Source organism: Vanellus vanellus (genome assembly GCF_965231255.1).
Source record: "Vanellus vanellus genome assembly, chromosome: 2".
NCBI classification, from domain to species: domain Eukaryota; kingdom Metazoa; phylum Chordata; class Aves; order Charadriiformes; family Charadriidae; genus Vanellus; species Vanellus vanellus.
This window is the reverse complement of record NC_138906.1, coordinates 169949641-169967804: the sequence shown is the minus strand read 5'-3', so window position 1 is coordinate 169967804 and position 18164 is coordinate 169949641. Positions and strand designations below refer to the sequence as shown.

At 67.2% G+C, this 18164-nt stretch overlaps 2 protein-coding genes across 5 annotated transcripts in view; one reads left to right on the top strand and one right to left on the bottom strand.

Annotated features, from left to right (window-relative positions):
* The window catches only part of LOC309686282 (casein kinase II subunit alpha-like), a 33067-nt gene extending 24338 nt beyond the window's left edge, over nt 1-8729 (top strand). For all 4 annotated transcript variants that reach the window (XM_082498865.1, XM_082498867.1, XM_082498866.1 and 1 more), the window contains 9 exons: nt 783-833; nt 1902-1961; nt 2982-3065; nt 5274-5384; nt 5948-6049; nt 7288-7388; nt 7537-7685; nt 7988-8077; nt 8175-8729. In XM_082498865.1, the coding sequence (XP_082354991.1) occupies nt 783-833; nt 1902-1961; nt 2982-3065; nt 5274-5384; nt 5948-6049; nt 7288-7388; nt 7537-7685; nt 7988-8077; nt 8175-8290 (864 nt within the window). In that variant the 3' untranslated portion in view covers nt 8291-8729. The remainder of the gene's footprint in view (nt 1-782; nt 834-1901; nt 1962-2981; nt 3066-5273; nt 5385-5947; nt 6050-7287; nt 7389-7536; nt 7686-7987; nt 8078-8174) is intronic.
* Nucleotides 8730-9920: 1191 nt separating this feature from the next.
* DGAT1 (diacylglycerol O-acyltransferase 1) lies at nt 9921-17490 on the bottom strand (the record flags this gene model as incomplete). The annotated part of the gene is made up of 17 exons (XM_082499266.1): nt 9921-10750; nt 10904-10966; nt 11091-11178; nt 11318-11383; nt 11606-11718; nt 11819-11863; nt 12048-12089; nt 12175-12213; nt 13418-13521; nt 13647-13721; nt 13819-13947; nt 14071-14176; nt 14273-14325; nt 14458-14543; nt 15099-15139; nt 15714-15801; nt 17186-17490. 17 exons carry the CDS (start codon nt 17488-17490, stop codon nt 10604-10606), a joined length of 1590 nt encoding a protein of 529 aa, XP_082355392.1. The 3' UTR covers nt 9921-10603.
* Between the last annotated feature and the right edge of the window lie 674 nt (nt 17491-18164).

Genomic DNA, 18164 nt, shown 5'->3' with positions numbered 1-18164 from the left:
GGGACCTTGATCATCGAGTCCCCCCCCTGCCCTGGGCAGGGCCACCTCCCCCCAGCCCAGGTCGCTCCCAGCCCCGTCCAACCCGGCCTTGAACACCCCCGGGGATGGGGCAGCCACAGCTTCTCGGGGCACCCTGCGCCAGGGGCTCAGCGCCCGCACAGCCCACAAGTTCTTCCTCACATCTCCTCTCAGTCTCCCCTCTGTCAGCGTCAAACCGCTCCCCCTCGTCCCACGGCTGCCCCCCCTGACCCAGAGTCCCTCCCCAGCTCTCCCGGAGCCCCTTTAGGCACTGGAAGGGGCTCGGAGGTCTCCCCGGAGCCTTCTCTTCTCCAGGCTGACCCCCCACCTCTCCCAGCCCGTCCTCCCAGCAGAGGGGCTCCAGCCCTCCCAGCATCTCGGGGGCCTCCTCTGGCCCCGCTCCAGCAGGTCCGTGTCCTTCTCATGTTGGAGGCTCCAGAGCTGGAGGCAGTACTCCAGATGGGATCTCACCAAAGTAGAGCAGAGGGGAGGAATCCCCTCCCTGTAGCTCCCAATGCGGTGGATGCTGCTAAATGCCGGGCAGCACTCCCGAGAGCAGCTCGTGCGGCCGTCTGTGTTGCAGTGCATGCAGGACGCGGGGTGGGGAGGGCAGGAGCTCCCGGGGGGTGCCGGGGGGGGGTTCCCTGGCCGGGACACGGGGCAGCTGCCCGCCTGCCTGCCCCCTTCCGCGCTCTCCTGCCTTGAGGACAACTAAACCTCTCTCTTTTCTTTCTGTTTTTCGTACTGACGTCGCTGCCCTGCAGTCTCGGACGCCTGCCCTGGTCTTTGAGCATGTCAACAACACAGACTTCAAGGTGAGCGACCACCGTCCTTGCAGAGACCTGAATCCGATGATGGTGTATCTGGGAGAGCTCCTCCAGGCTCTGCTGCAGAGCAGGCGCCACATCTGGGCTACCAGGGGGATTCCCAACCGGCTCTGGTGCTGCCTGGTGGTGGGGAGGGAATGGTCCTCTGTTTCAGAGGCACACGGTGGCACAGAAATGGCTGGCGTCGCTGTCCCGGAGGGGCCAGGGGATTTGGAGCTGTGGCCAGCTGCTCTTTTCTACATTTTGAGGGAAGAGCCAGGGGTACAGTGCTGGTGTTGGGGATTGTGCCGGCAGATCCCCAAGTCTCTCCTCTCGGCCACGCTGCTCCAGCGGTTGGCCATCGTGGGCTTGTGTTTGCAATCTGGTGTTGGCCAATTTGCCAGCTGAAACCTTGGGTTTGTTGCGGCTTTCGTCCCTGGAGCCTGGGCTGAGTGGAAGGAGACGAGGAGGGTGATCGAGCCGGGCCGTAGGAGTTGGTAAACCAGCAGCCGCTTTGCCTGTGGTTGCTCAGTTCTGTTTTCATTGAGCAATTAATGCGCTGTAAGTCCCATCGTGACCCCTTTTCCCCCTGATTCTTGGCCCCGAGGCTCGTCCTTGGGCTGTCTTGGGCAACTCTTCTCTGGGTTTTGCGAGGGCGGTGAGGCGTGCTCTCCCGTCCTCATCCCCTGCCCCCAGGAGGGGAAACTGAATCCGTCCGGGTGCTGGGTCTCACTGGGGTCCTGGGGCTCCCTGGTCCCCTGCTGGGTGGAATCAGGGAGGGCACACGGACACTCCGAAGGTTGGTGAGCCAGACCGAGAGTCTGCCTCCTCCCTGCCACGTGCTGCCGGTTCCCAGGTGGGGAAATTTGGGGTGCAAAGCGGGTACAAAGCTGCCCGCGTGCCGTCTGGCCGCTTAGTGCCTCTGGGTTCGAGTCGTGGCTCCGCGAGTGTCTGTCCCGCGCCCGCACAGGCGGCTGGTGGCTCCACGAGCAGCCTGGCTCCCGCGGGCGGCAGCGGTGGATCACAGAGCCAGCGTGCTGTGTTTTGTTAACCTGCCTCTTGTCTTCATCCTTCCAGCAATTGTACCAGACGCTATCTGATTTTGACATACGGTTCTACATGTATGAAATCCTAAAGGTAAGCTGCCGGGGACGGCTGGGAAATCCGTAGTCCCAAAGAAAACCCTCACCCGAGCAGAGACCCGCTGCTAAATCTCCCCCGAGGAGTCCGTGTGCGGCAGCGGGCGGTAGAGAGTGAAGCTTATTTGGCTACTAAACCCTGCTGGATCGTTGCCCGGCCGTCCACGTGGGGTGGCTTCTTGGGCCACCGCGCGAGGGGAGGCTCAGAGGCAGGTGGCCGTGGAGCGCGCTGGTGAGCGGCTCAGAGTGCAAGGTCACCCTGTCCTTGAGAGGCAGAAGTCATCTTAGTTATCTCCCTGGCATCCTCTCGCAAGAATTCTGCCTCCACTGGGACCTGGTTTTGGAAGCGGCTTTGGTTGCAAGCCGCCGTCGGGGCCGGGGCTGCGCTGGAGCCTGTTTGGGTGGTCAGCGGGAGAGCCGAGGGCGCGGAAACCCTCTCCCGGAGCGTTCCTTCCCGGTCCCAGCCACCCCCGCTGGCAGAGACTGGCCAGGATCGACCGCAGTGTCCCGTCTGCCGGGCTTCGGTCGGAGCGGGCGCTGCAGGGACGTGGCAACCTTTGAAGGAGGTCTCCTTCGGCGCGATGTCTCCTCCGGCGGTGTTGGCACAGGGCTGGAGAGGGAGGTGGGGTTTGCCCCCCTCGCCGCCACGTGGTTGCCCGCCAGCTCTTGGGTTTGGGGTGGGACATGGGGCTGCGGGGCAGATTTTAGTGGTCTCTGCTCCCAGGAAAGGTGACGGTGCTGTGCCGGACACCGCGCCAGAGGTGACCGCAGAGGATCTGGAATAGGGCCGAGGTCTGGAGATCCCTGGGGAGCGCGTCCGTGCTGTTAGGACAGGTGTCACTGCAGCGGGGGCTGACCTCGGTGCCCCCCGAGGCGGCCGGCTGGCTCCGTCCCACAACGGCCTCGGGGTCCGTCCCTCACCGCCGGCTCTGCCGCCTCTGGCTGTGGCCTCTCGGCCCGATCCTGCTGCCCCCGCAGGCGGAGGGAGGTTTTCTGACGGCGCCCGTTCTGTCTGCAGGCCCTGGACTACTGTCACAGTATGGGTGTCATGCATCGAGACGTCAAGCCGCACAACGTCATGATTGACCACGAGCACAGAAAGGTACGGTCAGGCCCCGCCTCTGCCGGCTCCTGCGCTCGCTGTCACGGGGCTGAGCGGAGGCTCTTAGAATTGTAGAATCACAGAATCGCTGAGATCTGAAAAGACCTTTAAGACCACCGAGTCCAACCGTTAGCCCAACGCTGCCACGTCCCCACTAACCCCCGTCCCTCAGCACCACCTCTGCCCGTCGGTTAAACACCTCCAGGGGTGCCGACTCCCCCACTGCCCTGGGCAGCCTCTGCCAGTGCTCCACAGCCCTTTCCGGGAAGAAATGTTTCCCCATCTCCAATCTAAACCTCCCCTGGCGCAGCTTGAGGCCGTCTCCCCTTGTCCCATCGCCTGGTCCTGGGGAGCAGGGACCGACCCCCCCTCGCTGCCCCCTCCTGTCAGGGCGCTGTCGAGAGGGAGAAGGTCTCCCCTCGGCCTCCTCTTCTCCAGGCTGAACCCCCCCAGGGCCCTCAGCCGCTCCCCGTCAGACGTGTGCTCCAGACCCCTCACAGCTCCGTGTCCCTTCTCTGGACACGCTCCGGCCCCTCAATGCCTTTCTTGCCATGAGGCCGCTCAGCTCCTGGCAAAGAGCCTTTGTGCCCGCAGGAGAACCAGCCGTTCCCTTTTACCCTCCTGCTCCCGTTGCCAGTGCGGACTGACCGCCCCGATCCCACCCCCAGCAGCTGCTGACCCTTGCGGTTTCGGCAGCGAAGTGTTCCCCGGTGCGGTTAATGCCATGTGGTCCTGCCCGTCTCTGGGCCGGGCAGGAGAGCGTTGCCTTGACGTCCCAGTCTGGGCCCCCGCAGACCCCAGCGCGGGGAGGGGGGGCTGAATTTGCAGCTGTTTGTTTGGAACTACAGGTGACCATAAAACCCGCACCTGTGTCCAGTAAATTCCCTTTATTTGCCACCCGTTCGGGGCTCGTAAATGTAACTTGAGAATTCTTCCAGCACCTCCTGTAGCAAGCGGCCAGCTGGGACCGCAAATAAAACGGACTTCAAAAGGCGCCTGCTCGGGCAGGGGGAGCTGGGTGTCTCCGCGTGGCACAGGCGAAGCCTCTTGGAACCGGTGAACACCCCCATTATCGGAGCAGAGCCCCAGTGCTCTTTGGGCGCTGTGCCCTTTGAAATCTTCCCCGTTATCGCAGCCTGGTATCGCCCTGCCTCCGACCGGCTGCGCTTTGTTGTAACTGCCGTTCTCGCAGACATCCGAGCTGAGCCGGTCCTTCGTTCTCCCCGGATTAACGTTGAAACCGCTGGAGAGGCTCTTTGTGGATGGTAGACGTCATGTAGCTCCATTTTAAAAAGACCTCTGGCGTGAGCCAACCAGGGAAACACGGCTTAGATACGGGTTAGAATCGGAATCAGAGAATGGTTTGGGCTGAAGGGACCTTGAAAGGCCACCGAGTCCCCCCCTGCCCCGGGCAGGGCCACCTCCCCCCAGCCCAGGTCGCTCCCAGCCCCGTCCAACCCGGCCTTGAACACCCCCAGGGATGGGGCAGCCACAGCTTCTCGGGGCACCCTGCGCCAGGGGCTCAGCGCCCGCACAGCCCACAAGTTCTTCCTCACATCTCCTCTCAGTCTCCCCTCTGTCAGCGTCAAACCGCTCCCCCTCGTCCCACGGCTGCCCCCCCTGACCCAGAGTCCCCCCCCAGCTCTCCCGGAGCCCCTTTAGGCACTGGGAGGGGCTCGGAGGTCTGCGCGGAGCCTTCTCTTCTCCAGGCTGACCCCCCACCTCTCCCAGCCCGTCCTCCCAGCAGAGGGGCTCCAGCCCTCCCAGCATCTCGGGGGCCTCCTCTGGCCCCGCTCCAGCAGCTCCATGTCCTTCTCATGTTGGAGGCTCCAGAGCTGGAGGCAGTGCTCCAGGTAAGGAGTACTGGAGGTATAGAGCTGCTGGAAAGCCATAATTAGAGAGTAATTATCAGTGGTTTGCTGTCAAAGTGGAAGGCAGCGCTGCCCAGGTTCCACGGGGACTGTCCTCGGCCTGGTGCTGCTCAGTATTAACGACCTGGCTGATGGACCGGAGAGCGTGTGTCGTCTGCAGGTTTAAGGAGCGAAGCTGGGGAGGGCTGCGAGTCCTCTGGAGCTCAAAGCGGTCCCGACGAGGTTGAGGACAGAGGAGGGGCACGTTGATGGTTGCAAACACGCGAAGGGGCCGCTGGAGAGGCGAGCGCCGGTTGCGTGTCCCCGTACCGACGTCCTCTCTCCCCTTCTCCTCCAGCTGCGCCTGATCGACTGGGGGCTGGCGGAGTTCTACCACCCCGGCCAGGAGTACAACGTGCGGGTGGCCTCGCGGTACTTCAAGGGACCGGAGCTCTTAGTAGATTACCAGGTACGTCCCGGCAGGGCGCAGCCCCTCGTGCCGACAGCAGAGCCCCCGGTGTGGAGGTGATGCTGGCGTCCTGCGGCGTCCCGCTGCCGCGCAGCCCCGGGGGGCTCTCCTGCACCCGGACACGTGCCCGGCGGGTTACAGCCTGAAGCTGCACCTCAGTGGGACAAGAGGCTCCCAGCTACAACTCCGGCGGGCTGGAAAAACCCTTGAGCGATGGGTGCAACCTGCCCGGGGTGAAGTAATTGGGGAAGATGAGAATAAAAGCGAATATCTGCCACCCTCCAAACAGCCCTCGGGGCGGCTGCTCTTGGCTGGGCGGCGTCTTGCCCGTGACGGCTGAGACCGCTTCAGGGTCCAGACCCGAAACCTGTGTTGGAGACGGTCCTGGGCAAAGCGGAGCGGAGGAGCTGCCGGCTGCGGCGCCCAAAACCGACCCTCTGCTCTCTGCCGTCCTCTGGGAGGGGGCTCAGTGCATCTCCCCCCTCCCGGCCCGGCCCCGCAGCCTGGGGGGGCTCCCGGAGCTTCGCTGACCTCCCCCCTCTCTCTCTTCTCGGCTTTTCCAGATGTATGACTACAGCTTAGACATGTGGAGTTTAGGCTGCATGCTGGCCAGCATGATCTTCCGGAAAGAGCCCTTCTTCCACGGTCACGACAACTACGACCAAGTGAGCTCCTGGGGCAGCACGCTGCCCCCACCGCCCCCCTCGTCCCGCAGACCCTCCCCAGGGCGCTGGGCGAGCGCTGGACCAGCGCGGCAGCCTCCCACGCTGGCACACGTGTGCCGCCTCCGCGTGCTGCCCCCCTCTCTCGCCCTCCCCTCCCCGTGCCGAGGTCTCGGTGGTCCCTGCCTCTCCCATCCCTCTGCTTTCTGTCCGAGGGAGGAGCGGGTGAGCCGGCAGCTAAACCTGGGGGTGGCAAAGCACTGGTTGTACTGGGAGGTGCTAAGAGGAGCCATCTGCCTGACCCACGCGCTGCTGGAGGGGCTGTAGCTGGGGGGCAGCTCAGGGGCTGAGCTCCGGTTTGGTTACTCCAAACGATGCTGCTGCCAGAGTGGGGTTCGTGGGATGGGGCTTCAGAGCCGGCTGGTGTTCCCCGGTTGTATCGCTCCCGTAAGCTGAGCCAGCAAACGCCAGCACGCCCGGCCGGCTCCGGGGAGACCTGCGAGCCCCTTCCAGTGCCTAAAGGGGCTCCGGGAGAGCTGGGGAGGGACTCTGGGTCAGGGGGGGCAGCCGTGGGACGAGGGGGAGCGGTTTGACGCTGACAGAGGGGAGACTGAGAGGAGATGTGAGGAAGAACCTGTGGGCTGTGCGGGCGCTGAGCCCCTGGCGCAGGGTGCCCCGAGAAGCTGTGGCTGCCCCATCCCTGGGGGTGTTCAAGGCCGGGTTGGACGGGGCTGGGAGCGACCTGGGCTGGGGGGAGGTGGCCCTGCCCAGGGCAGGGGGGGACTCGATGGCCTTTAAGGTCCCTTCAGCCCAAACTCTTCCGTGATTCCATGCTTCTAACCCGGCCCAGCCAAGGGCCTGCAGGAACCTGCCTTTGTGGGATCCCGGCTTCCAGCCGTATCCGCCCTTGGGGCGAGGAGGGGAAATCGGGGCTCCGATCCAGCTCTGGAATGCGGGCCCTGGAGCGGTCGGGCACACGTTCACCCTTCCCTGCTCACATCACTCCTCCGCACAGCTTCCAGCCACCCCAGGGAAGGGCTGCCAGGCTTTGCCTTCACTTTCCACCCTGCCGAGCGCTGGGAGCGCATCCTTCCCCAGCCGCGGAGCTCCGCTGAGCTGTGTCCTCGCTCGGGGGGAGCGAGGGACGCCGCAGCGGGGGCCGGGACCTTTGCGGGTGGGCTGTCAGAAACCCCGTCTCTGCCGTCACCCTCAGTCTTGCTCCTTCTCCGCCCTCCTGCCAGCTCGTGCGCATCGCGAAAGTGCTGGGGACGGAGGACCTGTACGACTACATCGACAAGTACAACATCGAGCTCGATCCCCGCTTCAACGACATCCTCGGCAGGTGGGTGCCTCCCCGAATCCTCCCTTGGGTGTACCGGCCACGGTGTCCCGTGTCTGGGCGCAGAGCGGGAGAGAGGGCGGCGCGGGAGGCGAGCCCGAGGTGCCGGCGGCGGGGTGATGCATCTCTCTCCTCCTCCTCTGCCTCGCAGACACTCGCGGAAGCGATGGGAGCGCTTCGTGCACAGCGAGAACCAGCACCTGGTGAGCACCGAGGCACTCGACTTCTTGGATAAGCTGCTGCGTTACGACCACCAGACGCGACTCACTGCCCGGGACGCCATGGAGCACCCCTACTTCTGTACGTCAGCCCGCGCCGCGCTGTGCCGCAGCTCCTCGGGGCTGCCGCCGTCCCCTCCTTGCCCTCTGCCCCCTGCCCGTGTCCCCCTCGCTGCTGGCTCCCTTCCCCACCCCAACGGGGCTCCTGCTCCTTCTGCTGTGCCCACGGTGCAGCTCCGTCCTCGCCGGCCGCCTCCCTCTGCCCATCCATCCCCCTGCGGGGCTTCTGCCCCGTCTCTGGGGGGGAACGGCGAGGCGCCAGCGCTCCCCTCGGTGTGCGGGGAGCCCTCGCCGACCCCCTCGGCCTTCCTCTCTGCCCCGCAGATCCCATAGCGAAAGACCCGGCGAGGATCGGCACCTCGGCTGGACTCTCGGCCACTAACACGCCCGTCAGCTCCTCCAGTATGTTGGCAGGTGAGTGCTGGAGCCCGCGGGGCTCTCACCGGGGGGCTCCGGGACCCCCCCCCGGCTCTGAGCTCTCCCGACACCGCGCTCTCTCTCCCCGCCGCAGGCATTACCTCGCTGGCGGCGTCCCAGCCCATCGGCAGCCTGGCTGCGTCACCCGTCATCTCCTCTCCCAACGCTTTGGGTTCGCCGGTCCCCGCTGCAGCCGGCGTCCAGCCCTGAAACCGCCTCTCCACACCCGCCGGCTTCCCGCAGCGCCGAGGCCGAGGCCGGTGCCGCCGCCTGCCTTCGGCCCTCCTGCCTGCCCCGCGAGAGCCACGGGCTCCGGCCGCCCGCCCAGAGGCAGAGACGGGGTTGGGGGGTGGGAGGGCACTCTGGAATTTTATTTTTTATTTCTTTGGAGTATGGGAAAAGAAAAAAAGAGCAAAAATGTAGGTTCCTCTTTTTTTTTTTTTCTTTTTTTTTTTTTTTTTTTTTTTCTTTCTCTGTGCAGTAACAGTATCACACTCTCTGGCGATGGACCAAGGCTGATCTCTGTTGTGTCTGTGTCGGGGTACGGAGTTAGCTGCGTTCTTCTCATGAGGATCATGGTTAGTGATGCAACTACAGTGTAGAAATCTAAAATGAATAATAAAATTTATTTTCTATGTCCCTAACAGGACAGCAGGAGTGGCAGCGTCTTCTTAGGTCGGGCAGCAGGAGCAGGCAGGGGAGTCCCTGAGGTGCTCCGCGGAGCGGCCTCACACTCACCTCCTGCCCCGGGGGTCTTCCCCACGGGCTGAGGGGTCTTCGGCCTCCCGGGGCTGAGCCAGGCCAAGCGCAGGGTCCTGCTCCGGGGTGGGGGCAGCCCCCACTCCCAGCACAGGCTGGGGATGGAGGGATGGAGAGCAGCCCCAAGGAGAAGGGCTCTGGGGGGCTGGGGGGGGAAAGCTGGCCAGGAGCCGGCAACGTGCGCTGCCAGCCCAGCGAGCCCCCGGCATCCCGGGCTGCATCCCCAGCAGCGTGGCCAGCAGGGCCGGGGGGGGTTGTGCCCCTCTGCTGCGCTCTGCTCTGGGGAGACCCCCCCGCAGTGCTGCCTCCAGCTCGGGGGGTCCCAGCACAGGAGAGACATGGACCTGCTGGAGCGGGGCCAGAGGAGGCCCCCGAGATGCTGGGAGGGCTGGAGCCCCTCTGCTGGGAGGACGGGCTGGGAGAGGTGGGGGGGTCAGCCTGGAGAAGAGAAGGCTCCGGGGAGACCTGCGAGCCCCTTCCAGTGCCTAAAGGGGCTCCGGGAGAGCTGGGGGGGGACTCTGGGTCAGGGGGGGCAGCCGTGGGACGAGGGGGAGCGGTTTGACGCTGACAGAGGGGAGACTGAGAGGAGATGTGAGGAAGAACTTGTGGGCTGTGCGGGCGCTGAGCCCCTGGCGCAGGGTGCCCCGAGGAGCTGTGGCTGCCCCATCCCTGGGGGTGTTCAAGGCCGGGTTGGACGGGGCTGGGAGCGACCTGGGCTGGGGGGAGGTGGCCCTGCCCAGGGCAGGGGGGGACTCGATGGCCTTTCAAGGTCCCTTCAGCCCAAACCATCGGGTGACTGTGACAGACGAGGGCAGGAGGTTCCTGGGGATCACTCTCAGCCCCTCAACTGCCCGAGCGCTCTCAACTGGATCATGTGCACAGGGAAGGTTATGGTGGGGCTCGGTCACCCCCTCGCTCATGGTGTCACTCCTCTGTTGTGCTGTCCCCCCTCCCAAGGGCGCCTGGAGACCCTTCTAGGGCCGAGGTGGCAGCCAGGGGGCTGCGGCAGGGGGTGGAAAAGCATCAGAGAAGGACAGGATTGGAGAGGAAAAAATAAAATAAAAAAATAAAATAAAAAAAAAAAAAAAGAAAGACACTTTTAATCACTGAGTATTTGACAGATAAATCTGGAAGGGTTAAAAAGTGGCTGAGTGAGGCCAGAGGGAGGTCGGGAGGCAGCAGCGGGTCCCGGCAGCACTCCAAGGAGAGGGCAGGGCTGCAGGCAGCTGCCTGCGCAGGCAGCCGGCCAGGGACGGAGCAGGCAGCGCCCAGGGCTCACAGCCACCACCGCAGTGAGCTCCGAGCAGGGGTTGTGCCCCGGAGAGGGGGGGGGACACCCAGTAACCCCCCCCCCAGCCCCGGGGGGGAGCGTGACAGAGGGACGGAGGGGACAGTCACAGTCCGGGAACGGTCCCTTAAAGTGCCTTAACGCAGCGGAGGCTCCGCGTGGGGGGTGGGGGGGGTCGGGCGGCCGCTTAAAGCTGAGGGCAACCGGGGCCAGGAGGGGACTGCCCCCCCTCCCCCCCCATCTGCCTCCCTCCCACCCAAGGCCACACCGTCCCCAGGGCAGAGCGGAGGCCGTGGCTGTGTGTGTCCGTCCGTCCCCCCCCCGCCCCGGGGTGGGGGGAGCAGCTATTGCATTGATCCGACATTCAATTCACGAGGACGGTAACGCCAAGCGGTGCTGCCCGCGGTGGCACCTCGGCGCTGGCACCGGTGACGGCGGGTGCGCTGGTTTGTCCCGGGGGTCACCGGGCTGTCACGTCACTGGTTGCCTTCGTAGTTGAGCACGTAGTAGTCGTGCACGTACATGAGGACGGCGATGGGCTGCCCGATGATCAGCGATATCCAGACGGCCGCGTTCCCGTAGTTACCCCTGAGGAACCTGGAGACGAACCAGGCCAGCGGGACCTGGAAGGGATGGGGAGGTGGGAGAGAGGGGGGGACAGCCTCAGCCCCACGGCTGCGGGACCCTCGTGGCACCGAGGACGCTGCCCACCGCCCCCCACCTTCCCCCGGCGCAGCCGGAGGCGCTGAGCAGCAGCGGGTGGGATCTGCGCTTACCTGAGCCGCCATCCCCATGAACGCCCACAGCCGGAACATCTTCAGGGGGACACTCACCAAGTACTGCGGGGACAACAGCGGCAGCTCCAGGCCGTGGCGGGGAGGGGGGTGGGGGCGCTCAGGAGCTGCAGGGCAGGGGGGGGGGGCCCACGCAGCCCCCCCCCCGGAGGCGGGAGGGAGCACTGACCTCATGGAAGAAGGCGGACGCCAGGAAAACGGCCGTCTGGGCCGTCCACTTGCTGGCCCCCCACTTCAGCATGGGCTTGTAGAAGTGCCTGCGCAGCAGCCCACCGCCCCCCAGTTAGCGCAGGGACGCCGGGAGCGTCGCAGCACCCCCAAAGCAGCAGCGAGGGGGGGGGGGGTGGGGGGTGACGACGACACACATGACAGCCCCCTCCTGCCACCCCCACCTACCGGAGACACCACTTGTGGACGGGGATGTTCCAGTTCTGCCAGAAATAGGTCACCGACTCGGAGTTCCTGGGGGGAGAAGGCAGCGAGTTGTGTTGGGGGGGACCTGCCGTGTCGGGGGGGGACCTGCCGTGTCCCCACAAGAACCCCCTCCTTCCCCCAAACGCCCCACGCCTGAGCACAGCCCGATGTCCCCACTGGGGGACAGGAGGGGACCGGGGACAGCGCTGTATGTGTGGGGCTCGTTCCCACCCCCCCACCGCCCCCCCCCCCACCCCCACCGCCACTCACCACCAGTCCCTATAAAACTCCCGGTCCCCAAACTGCATCACTTCGGCCACCACGTTGAGGCAGGAGTGGAAGAACCAGTAGAAGAAGATGAGCCAGATGAGGTGGTTGGGGACCTGGGGGAGGGGAGGCTGTGAGGGGGGTGGGGGCTGTCTGCCCAAACCCCCCCCCCCAACCCCCCCCCCAGAGGTCAGGGGGACAGCGGGGGTTACTCACCGCCAACTTCAGGAGCCGCTCGATGATCCGGGAATAATCCATGTCCTGCGGAGGACGGGGCTGCCGTCACCCCTGTCCCACAGCGCCCGCGCCAGCCCGGCGAGAGGGCAGGGGCTGTCCCGGGGGGTGGGGGGGACACAGACAGCCTCTGCCCCACTGAGGGGGGGGGGGAACCAGAGCCTCTGGGGTCCTCCTCCTCCCCCCCCCCCCCAGTCACCACGTCACTCACCCGAAACGGCTTCATGGAGTTCTGGATCGTGGGCACCATCCACTGCAACAGAAAACGCGGCTGCAGTCCCCCCTGTGTGGGGAGGGGGCAGCCCCACCCCCCAACCCTGACCCCCCCCCCCCGTTACCTGCTGGATCAGCCCCACCAGCAGTTGGATGAAGAAGAGCTGGAAGACGGAGGCAGCGACGGAGCCATCAGTGGAGGGGGGGGGGCAGCACCCGGCACCCCCCACCCCAGAGGCACCCCAATCCCAGGGACCCCCCTCCATCCCCCCCCCCACCTCAGGGACCCTCCTCCACACCCCCACCCCCCCCCAGGGACCCCCTTCCACACCCCACCCCCCCCTCAGAGACCCCCTTCCATCCCCCCCCCCCCTCAGGGACCCCCCTCCCTCCCCCCACCCTCCACCTCAGGGACCCCCCTCCCCCCCCCCCCCCCACCTCAGGGACCCCCCTCCCTCCCTCCCCCCCACCTCAGGGACCCCCCTCCCCCCCCCCCCACCTCAGGGACCCCCCTCCATCCCCCCCCCACCTCAGGGACCCCCCTCCATCCCCCCCCCACCTCAGGGACCCCCTTCCACACTCCCCCCCACCTCAGGGACCCCCCTCCCCCCCCCCCCCACCTCAGGGACCCCCCTCCATCCCCCCCCCACCCAGGGACCCCCTTCCACACTCCCCCCCACCTCAGAGAACCCCCTCCACCCCCCCCCACCTCAGAGAACCCCCTCCATCCCCCCCCCCACCTCAAGGACCCCCTCCATCACCCCCCCCCCCCCCCACCTCAGGGACCCCCTCCATCACCACCCCCCACCCCAGGGACCCCCACATATCCCCCCCCCACCCCAGGGACCCCCCTCCCACACCCACCCCTTCATCTCAACGACCCCCCCCCAATCCACTTCTGCCTCAAAGACCCCCCCATCGTCCCTCCTGTCCCAAAGAACACACCCCCACACCCCCCCCCCATCTCAGCCCCCCCCTTCTCCCCAGTCCTGCTGCCTTCGCTGTGGAAGCAGAGGGCAGGATCCCACCAGCCTTGACCCCAAAACCCCAATTCCCCCCCCCTAAAACCCCAATTCCCCCCCCCTAAAACCCCAATTCCCCCCCCCAAAACCCAAATTCCCCCCCCCAAAACCCAAATTCCCCCCCCAAAACCCAAATTCCCCCCCCCAAAACCCAAATTCCCCCCCCCAAAACCCAAATTCCCCCCCCCAAAACCCAAATTCCCCCCCCCAAAACCCCAATTCCCCCCCCAAAACCCCAATTCCCCCCCCAAAACCCCAATTCCCCCCCCCAAAACCCCAATTCCCCCCCCCCAAAACCCCAATTCCCCCCCCCAAAACCCCAAATTCCCCCCCCCGAGGCTCTCACCATCTCGAAGAGGCGCCGGAGGAGGAAGCGCTTGCGGACGCGGGGGGAGCGGGGGAAATTGAGCTCGTAGCACAGGGTGGGGGCGAAGACAAAGTAGTAGAGATCTGCGAGGAGGGGGGCAAGGTGGCCGCGGACCCCCGCGGGGGCCTGAGGACACCCCCTCCCCCCACCAAAAGCGGGTGGGGGATCCCCCCCCCCCTCTCCCCCGAGGTCCGCGGGCGGCACTTACTCCTGTAGGTGAGGTTGGCCGGGTAGGAGACCTCGCTCTTCCCCACGTCCCCGTTGGCTTTTTTGGCCCCCGCGGCTGAGAGAGGGGAAGGGAACCGTGAGCCCCCCACCGGGGCGGGATGACCCCCGTGTCCGTGTGTCCGTCCCCCCCCAACTCCACCCCGGTGCCGTACCTGCGGCCGACCCGTCCCCGGGGGCGGCTTTCGCCTCTCTCCTCTCCCGACACCACTTGTTGACGTCCCTGAAGGAGAAGAGCTTGAGGAAGATGATGGTGTAGATGGCCAAAGCGAAGACGGCGCCCACTGCGGGGAGAGGAGAGACGGCGGTGAGAGAGGGAGAGGGGAAGGGGGGCACAGCCGGAGCCTGACCCCCCCCGGGGGCCAGCCTGGCTCCTCTGTGTCCCCCCCCCTCCCCTCTGGCCTCACCTGGAGTGATGGAGGTGACCACGAGGACGACGGCGGCGGGGAAGCAGAGGATGGCCAAGAGGTTGAAGGCGTGCAGGGCGGCCCCCGCGCCCTCCGAGAGGGAGCCCTGCGGGAGGCGGGGGGGGGACACGATGACGACGTGAGATGGAGATTGGGGAAGGAGGGGGGGGAGACCCCCAGGACCCCCCCGGGGGCCACTCACCGCTGCCAAACGTCTCTCCAGGGTCAGGGCCACCACCACGAAGACGTTGGCTACTGCAGAGAGAGGAGGAAGGGGTTCGAGGGGGCAGCACCGCATCCCCCACGGCTCAGGGGGGGGTGATGGGATGGCCAGGGACCCCCCGCCATCCCCACTGACCCGGGGGGGTCCCGGGGGGGGTCACTCACCGATGACCAGGCAGAGGGAGGGCCAACTGTAGGGGTCTTTGAGGAAGAGGGAGACCACCTGGATGGGGTCCACCAGGATCCCGTACCTGCGCAGAAGGGGGTTGAGGGGCCGAATGGAGCTGGGGGGGCCCCCCCAGACACCCACAGCCCCCACAGGGGCCCCCCCCCGGACACCCACAGCCCCCAGAACCCCTCTATGGGGATGGGGGCCTCGTACGCACCCACATTTCCACACGGGGACAGTTCCTGCTCCCCCCAAATCCCCCCCGATGCCCTCAGGATCCACCCAGTGGGATCCCGATGACCCCCCCCAGCCCCATTCTGGGGACAATGACACCCCCAATGTCCCCCCCCAGCCCCGTTCTGGGGACAATGACACCCCCAATGTCCCCCCCCAGCCCCATTCTGGGGACGATGACACCCCCAACACCCCCCCCAGCCCTGTTCTGGGGACAATGACACCCCCAACGTCCCCCCCCAACCCTGTTCTGAGGACAATGTCACCCCTGATGTCCCCCCCAGCCCCGTGCCAGGGATGATGACACCCCCCCACCCCGCTGGCGGGGTCCCTGGGGACCAATGAGGTGTGTGACAGTGTCCGTTGTTGTGTCTCCCGCCCCCGTGGGGACCCCCCCACTCACTTAATGAGGTTTTCCAGGAAGAGCCGAGCGTTGCTCAAGACCTGGAAGAGGAAGAGGTGATGGGGGCGGGTGGGGGTCGGGGGGGAATGTCAGCCCCCACCACCCCGGGGACACCCCGCTGCCATCCCCGGGGTTGGGGACAGCTCAGGGACACTCTTGCGTCACCGGTGCCACGAGTCTGTGCAAGGGTTGCGGCACACGGCGCGGTGAGTCACGCGCCAGCGCTGTCGTCGGACCCAGATACGGCCACACCGCTCCGCGGCCACGCAAGCGGGCAGCCCGGAGGCCGGTGATGTCCCCGGCACCGTGGCACGGCCACCACGGTGACGAGCCGGTGGCCACGGCACAACCGGGGCGCCGCCGGCAGGAGCTGAGCAGCGTTCCGGCCGCCGCGGCCCTTCTGCTCACTTTCACTCGCTAATTGAATTAAAACCACACCGGCAGATTAGCCGTCACCGCGGCGGTTGTGGCGGCAGAGCCGTGGCCATGCTCCGGAGGGGGGTGGCAGTGCTCTGGGGGGGTGGCTGTGCTCCGGAGGGGGGTGGCCGTGCTCCGGAGGGGGGTGGCAGTGCTCTGGGGGGGTCCAGGGCGGCACAGGGTCCCCCCCAAACTCACCAGCATGACCACACACCAGTTGAGGATGCCGCGGTAGTTGCTGTAGCCGCTGGATGAACTCAGCAGAGACTCCTGCACCTTGTGGCACCTGGGGACAAGGAAGGGGGGGGGGACAACGGGGACACAGAGCTCAGCACAGGGGGGGGACAACACACAGAGCCACCCCAGGGACCCCGGCAGCGGTCGGGGACACCGCTTTTGGGGCCAGAGATAAGAAAAACGTGGATTTTGCAGCAGGTTGGGGTGGCCGCAGGCAGGCAGTGGGTGGAGGGGGGGGGACAGGAGGGGGGGGACAGGAGGGATAGCCCCCCCCCCCCCAGCGGTGGTTGGGGACAGGAATGCCACCCCCCAGGAGGGGACAGGACTGGGCACAGCCCACAGCAGCGGGCGGCTCCCGGCGCCGGGTCCAGAGTCCCCGGGTGGCACTGCCCCCGCCCCAGATAAGATTAGGGGGTACGGGGGGGGTCAGGGAGCGACCCTGCCCCCGCCGCGCCAAGGAGGGGGGGGGAATGGGGACAAGGGGGCGCAGGTCTGTTTTGGGGTGTCACCATGGCCAGACTGACCCGTGAACCCCACAGCACACACCGGGGGGGGGGGGGGGAGCAGGACCCCCCCTGCACCCCTCTCCCGTGTTGGGGGGGGGGGGGCACCAGGATTGGGGTCCCCAAAGAATGGGACCACCCCCCAGGGCAGAGGACAGGGGGGACCCCCCAACCGGGGACAGGGGAGTCCCCCAGGGAAGAGAGGGGGATCCCAACCTGGGGGGGAACAGGGCAGGACCCCAACCAGGGGCAAGAGGGGACCCCACCGGGGGATGGGACCCCCCCCTTGGGGAGGGGATGGGACCCCAAGCAGGGACAAGGGATGGGGGGGGGACCCCAACCGAGGGATGGGACCCCAACCAAGGGACAGGCGATGGGGGACCCCAAAAAGGGGGCAGAGGAGTCCCCCAGGGAAGAGGGGGAGACCCCAACCGGGGGGGGGGGAACAGGTCAGGACCCCAACCAGGGGCAAGAGGGGACCCCCCGGGGAGGGAACGGGACTCCAACCAGGGACAGGGGACGGGGGGGGGGGAGCCCCAACCGAGGGGGGGACCCCAACCGGGGGATGGAACGGGACCCCAAAGGGGGACGGGGGGGGACCCCCCAGGGGGGTGGGGAAGGGGTGCCCACAGCCCAGCACCCACCCTGCCCCCCCCCCCCCCCCGCACCGCCCTGAAACCCGCGGTGTCGCAAGAGGAACCGGGAGCGGCGTCGGAGGGGGGGGACGGGACACAGAGGTGGCGGAGGGGGACGGGACGGGACACGGGGGACACCGGCACCACCGCGGGGAGGGGGGGGACACACGACACACCGGGTGAGCACAGGGGACCGGGGGCCACCGGGGCCCGGGGGGGGGGTGGGGGGGGGGTTGGGTGGTCCCGGGGCAGGCTCGGGCCTGGCGGGGGCGTGTGGGCCCTGCGGGGCCGTTACCTGAAATCTCGGCCGGGGTCGCCATCGCCCTGCGCGGGGGTCTGCCGTGGGGCCGCCCCCGAAGACGACGACCCCCCCCGGCGCCGCCGGGTCCCCCCCCCGCCGCCGTCGTAGTCGCCACCGTCGCTCCGCGGTCGCCCATGCTGGGCCCGGCCTCGGCCCGCGCCGCCTCCCGGCCACCGTAGCGCGCCCCCCGCCCGCCACGGCCTATGTAACCTTGGCAACAGCCCCGCCCCTCCCCTCCGCCGCGCCCCGCCCGGCCAATGAGAAGCGCGGGGGGGGAGGGGCGGAACTACGACTCCCATTGGCCCCCGCGGCGGCCCCGCCTTCGCCGTGATGGGCGGGGGGGCGAACCAGTGGAGAGGCAGGGCGAGGAGGGGTGAGCCAATGGTGAGGAGGGGCGTTGCGGTGCCGGCCAATGGGAGGGCGGAGCGGCGCGGCGCGGGGGAGGGGGCAGAGCGGCGATGAGCGGCGGCCGGAGGGCGAGCGGGGGGCGGCGGGAGGAGCGGGGGGGGAGCGCAGGTGAGGGGGGGGCAGGGGGGGGCGGGGGGGGGGAATGTGGGGGAGGGGGAGTGAGGAAGTGTAAGGGGGGGGTAATGGGGGGGGTGAAAGGGGGGGGCAAAATGGGGGGGGGGCGGGGGGGGTAGTTGGGGGGGGCAGTGGGGTGTAATGGGGGGGTGTAATGGGGTATAATGGGGGGGCCATGGGGTGGGGGTGCAGTGGGGGGGCGGGGGGGATAATGGGGGGGCCATGGGGTGGGGGTGCAGTGGGGGGGGTGTCTGGGGGGATAATGGGGGGGCATGGGGTGGGGGGTGCAGTGGGGGGGGACCATAATGGGGGGGCGGGGGGGTAGTTGGGGGGTGCAGTGGGGTAAAGGGGGGGCCATGGGGTGTTATGGGGGGTGTAATGGGGTATAATGGGGGCCATAATGGGGGGGGGTGTAGTGGGGGGGACCATAATGGGGGGGTCGGGGAGGGTA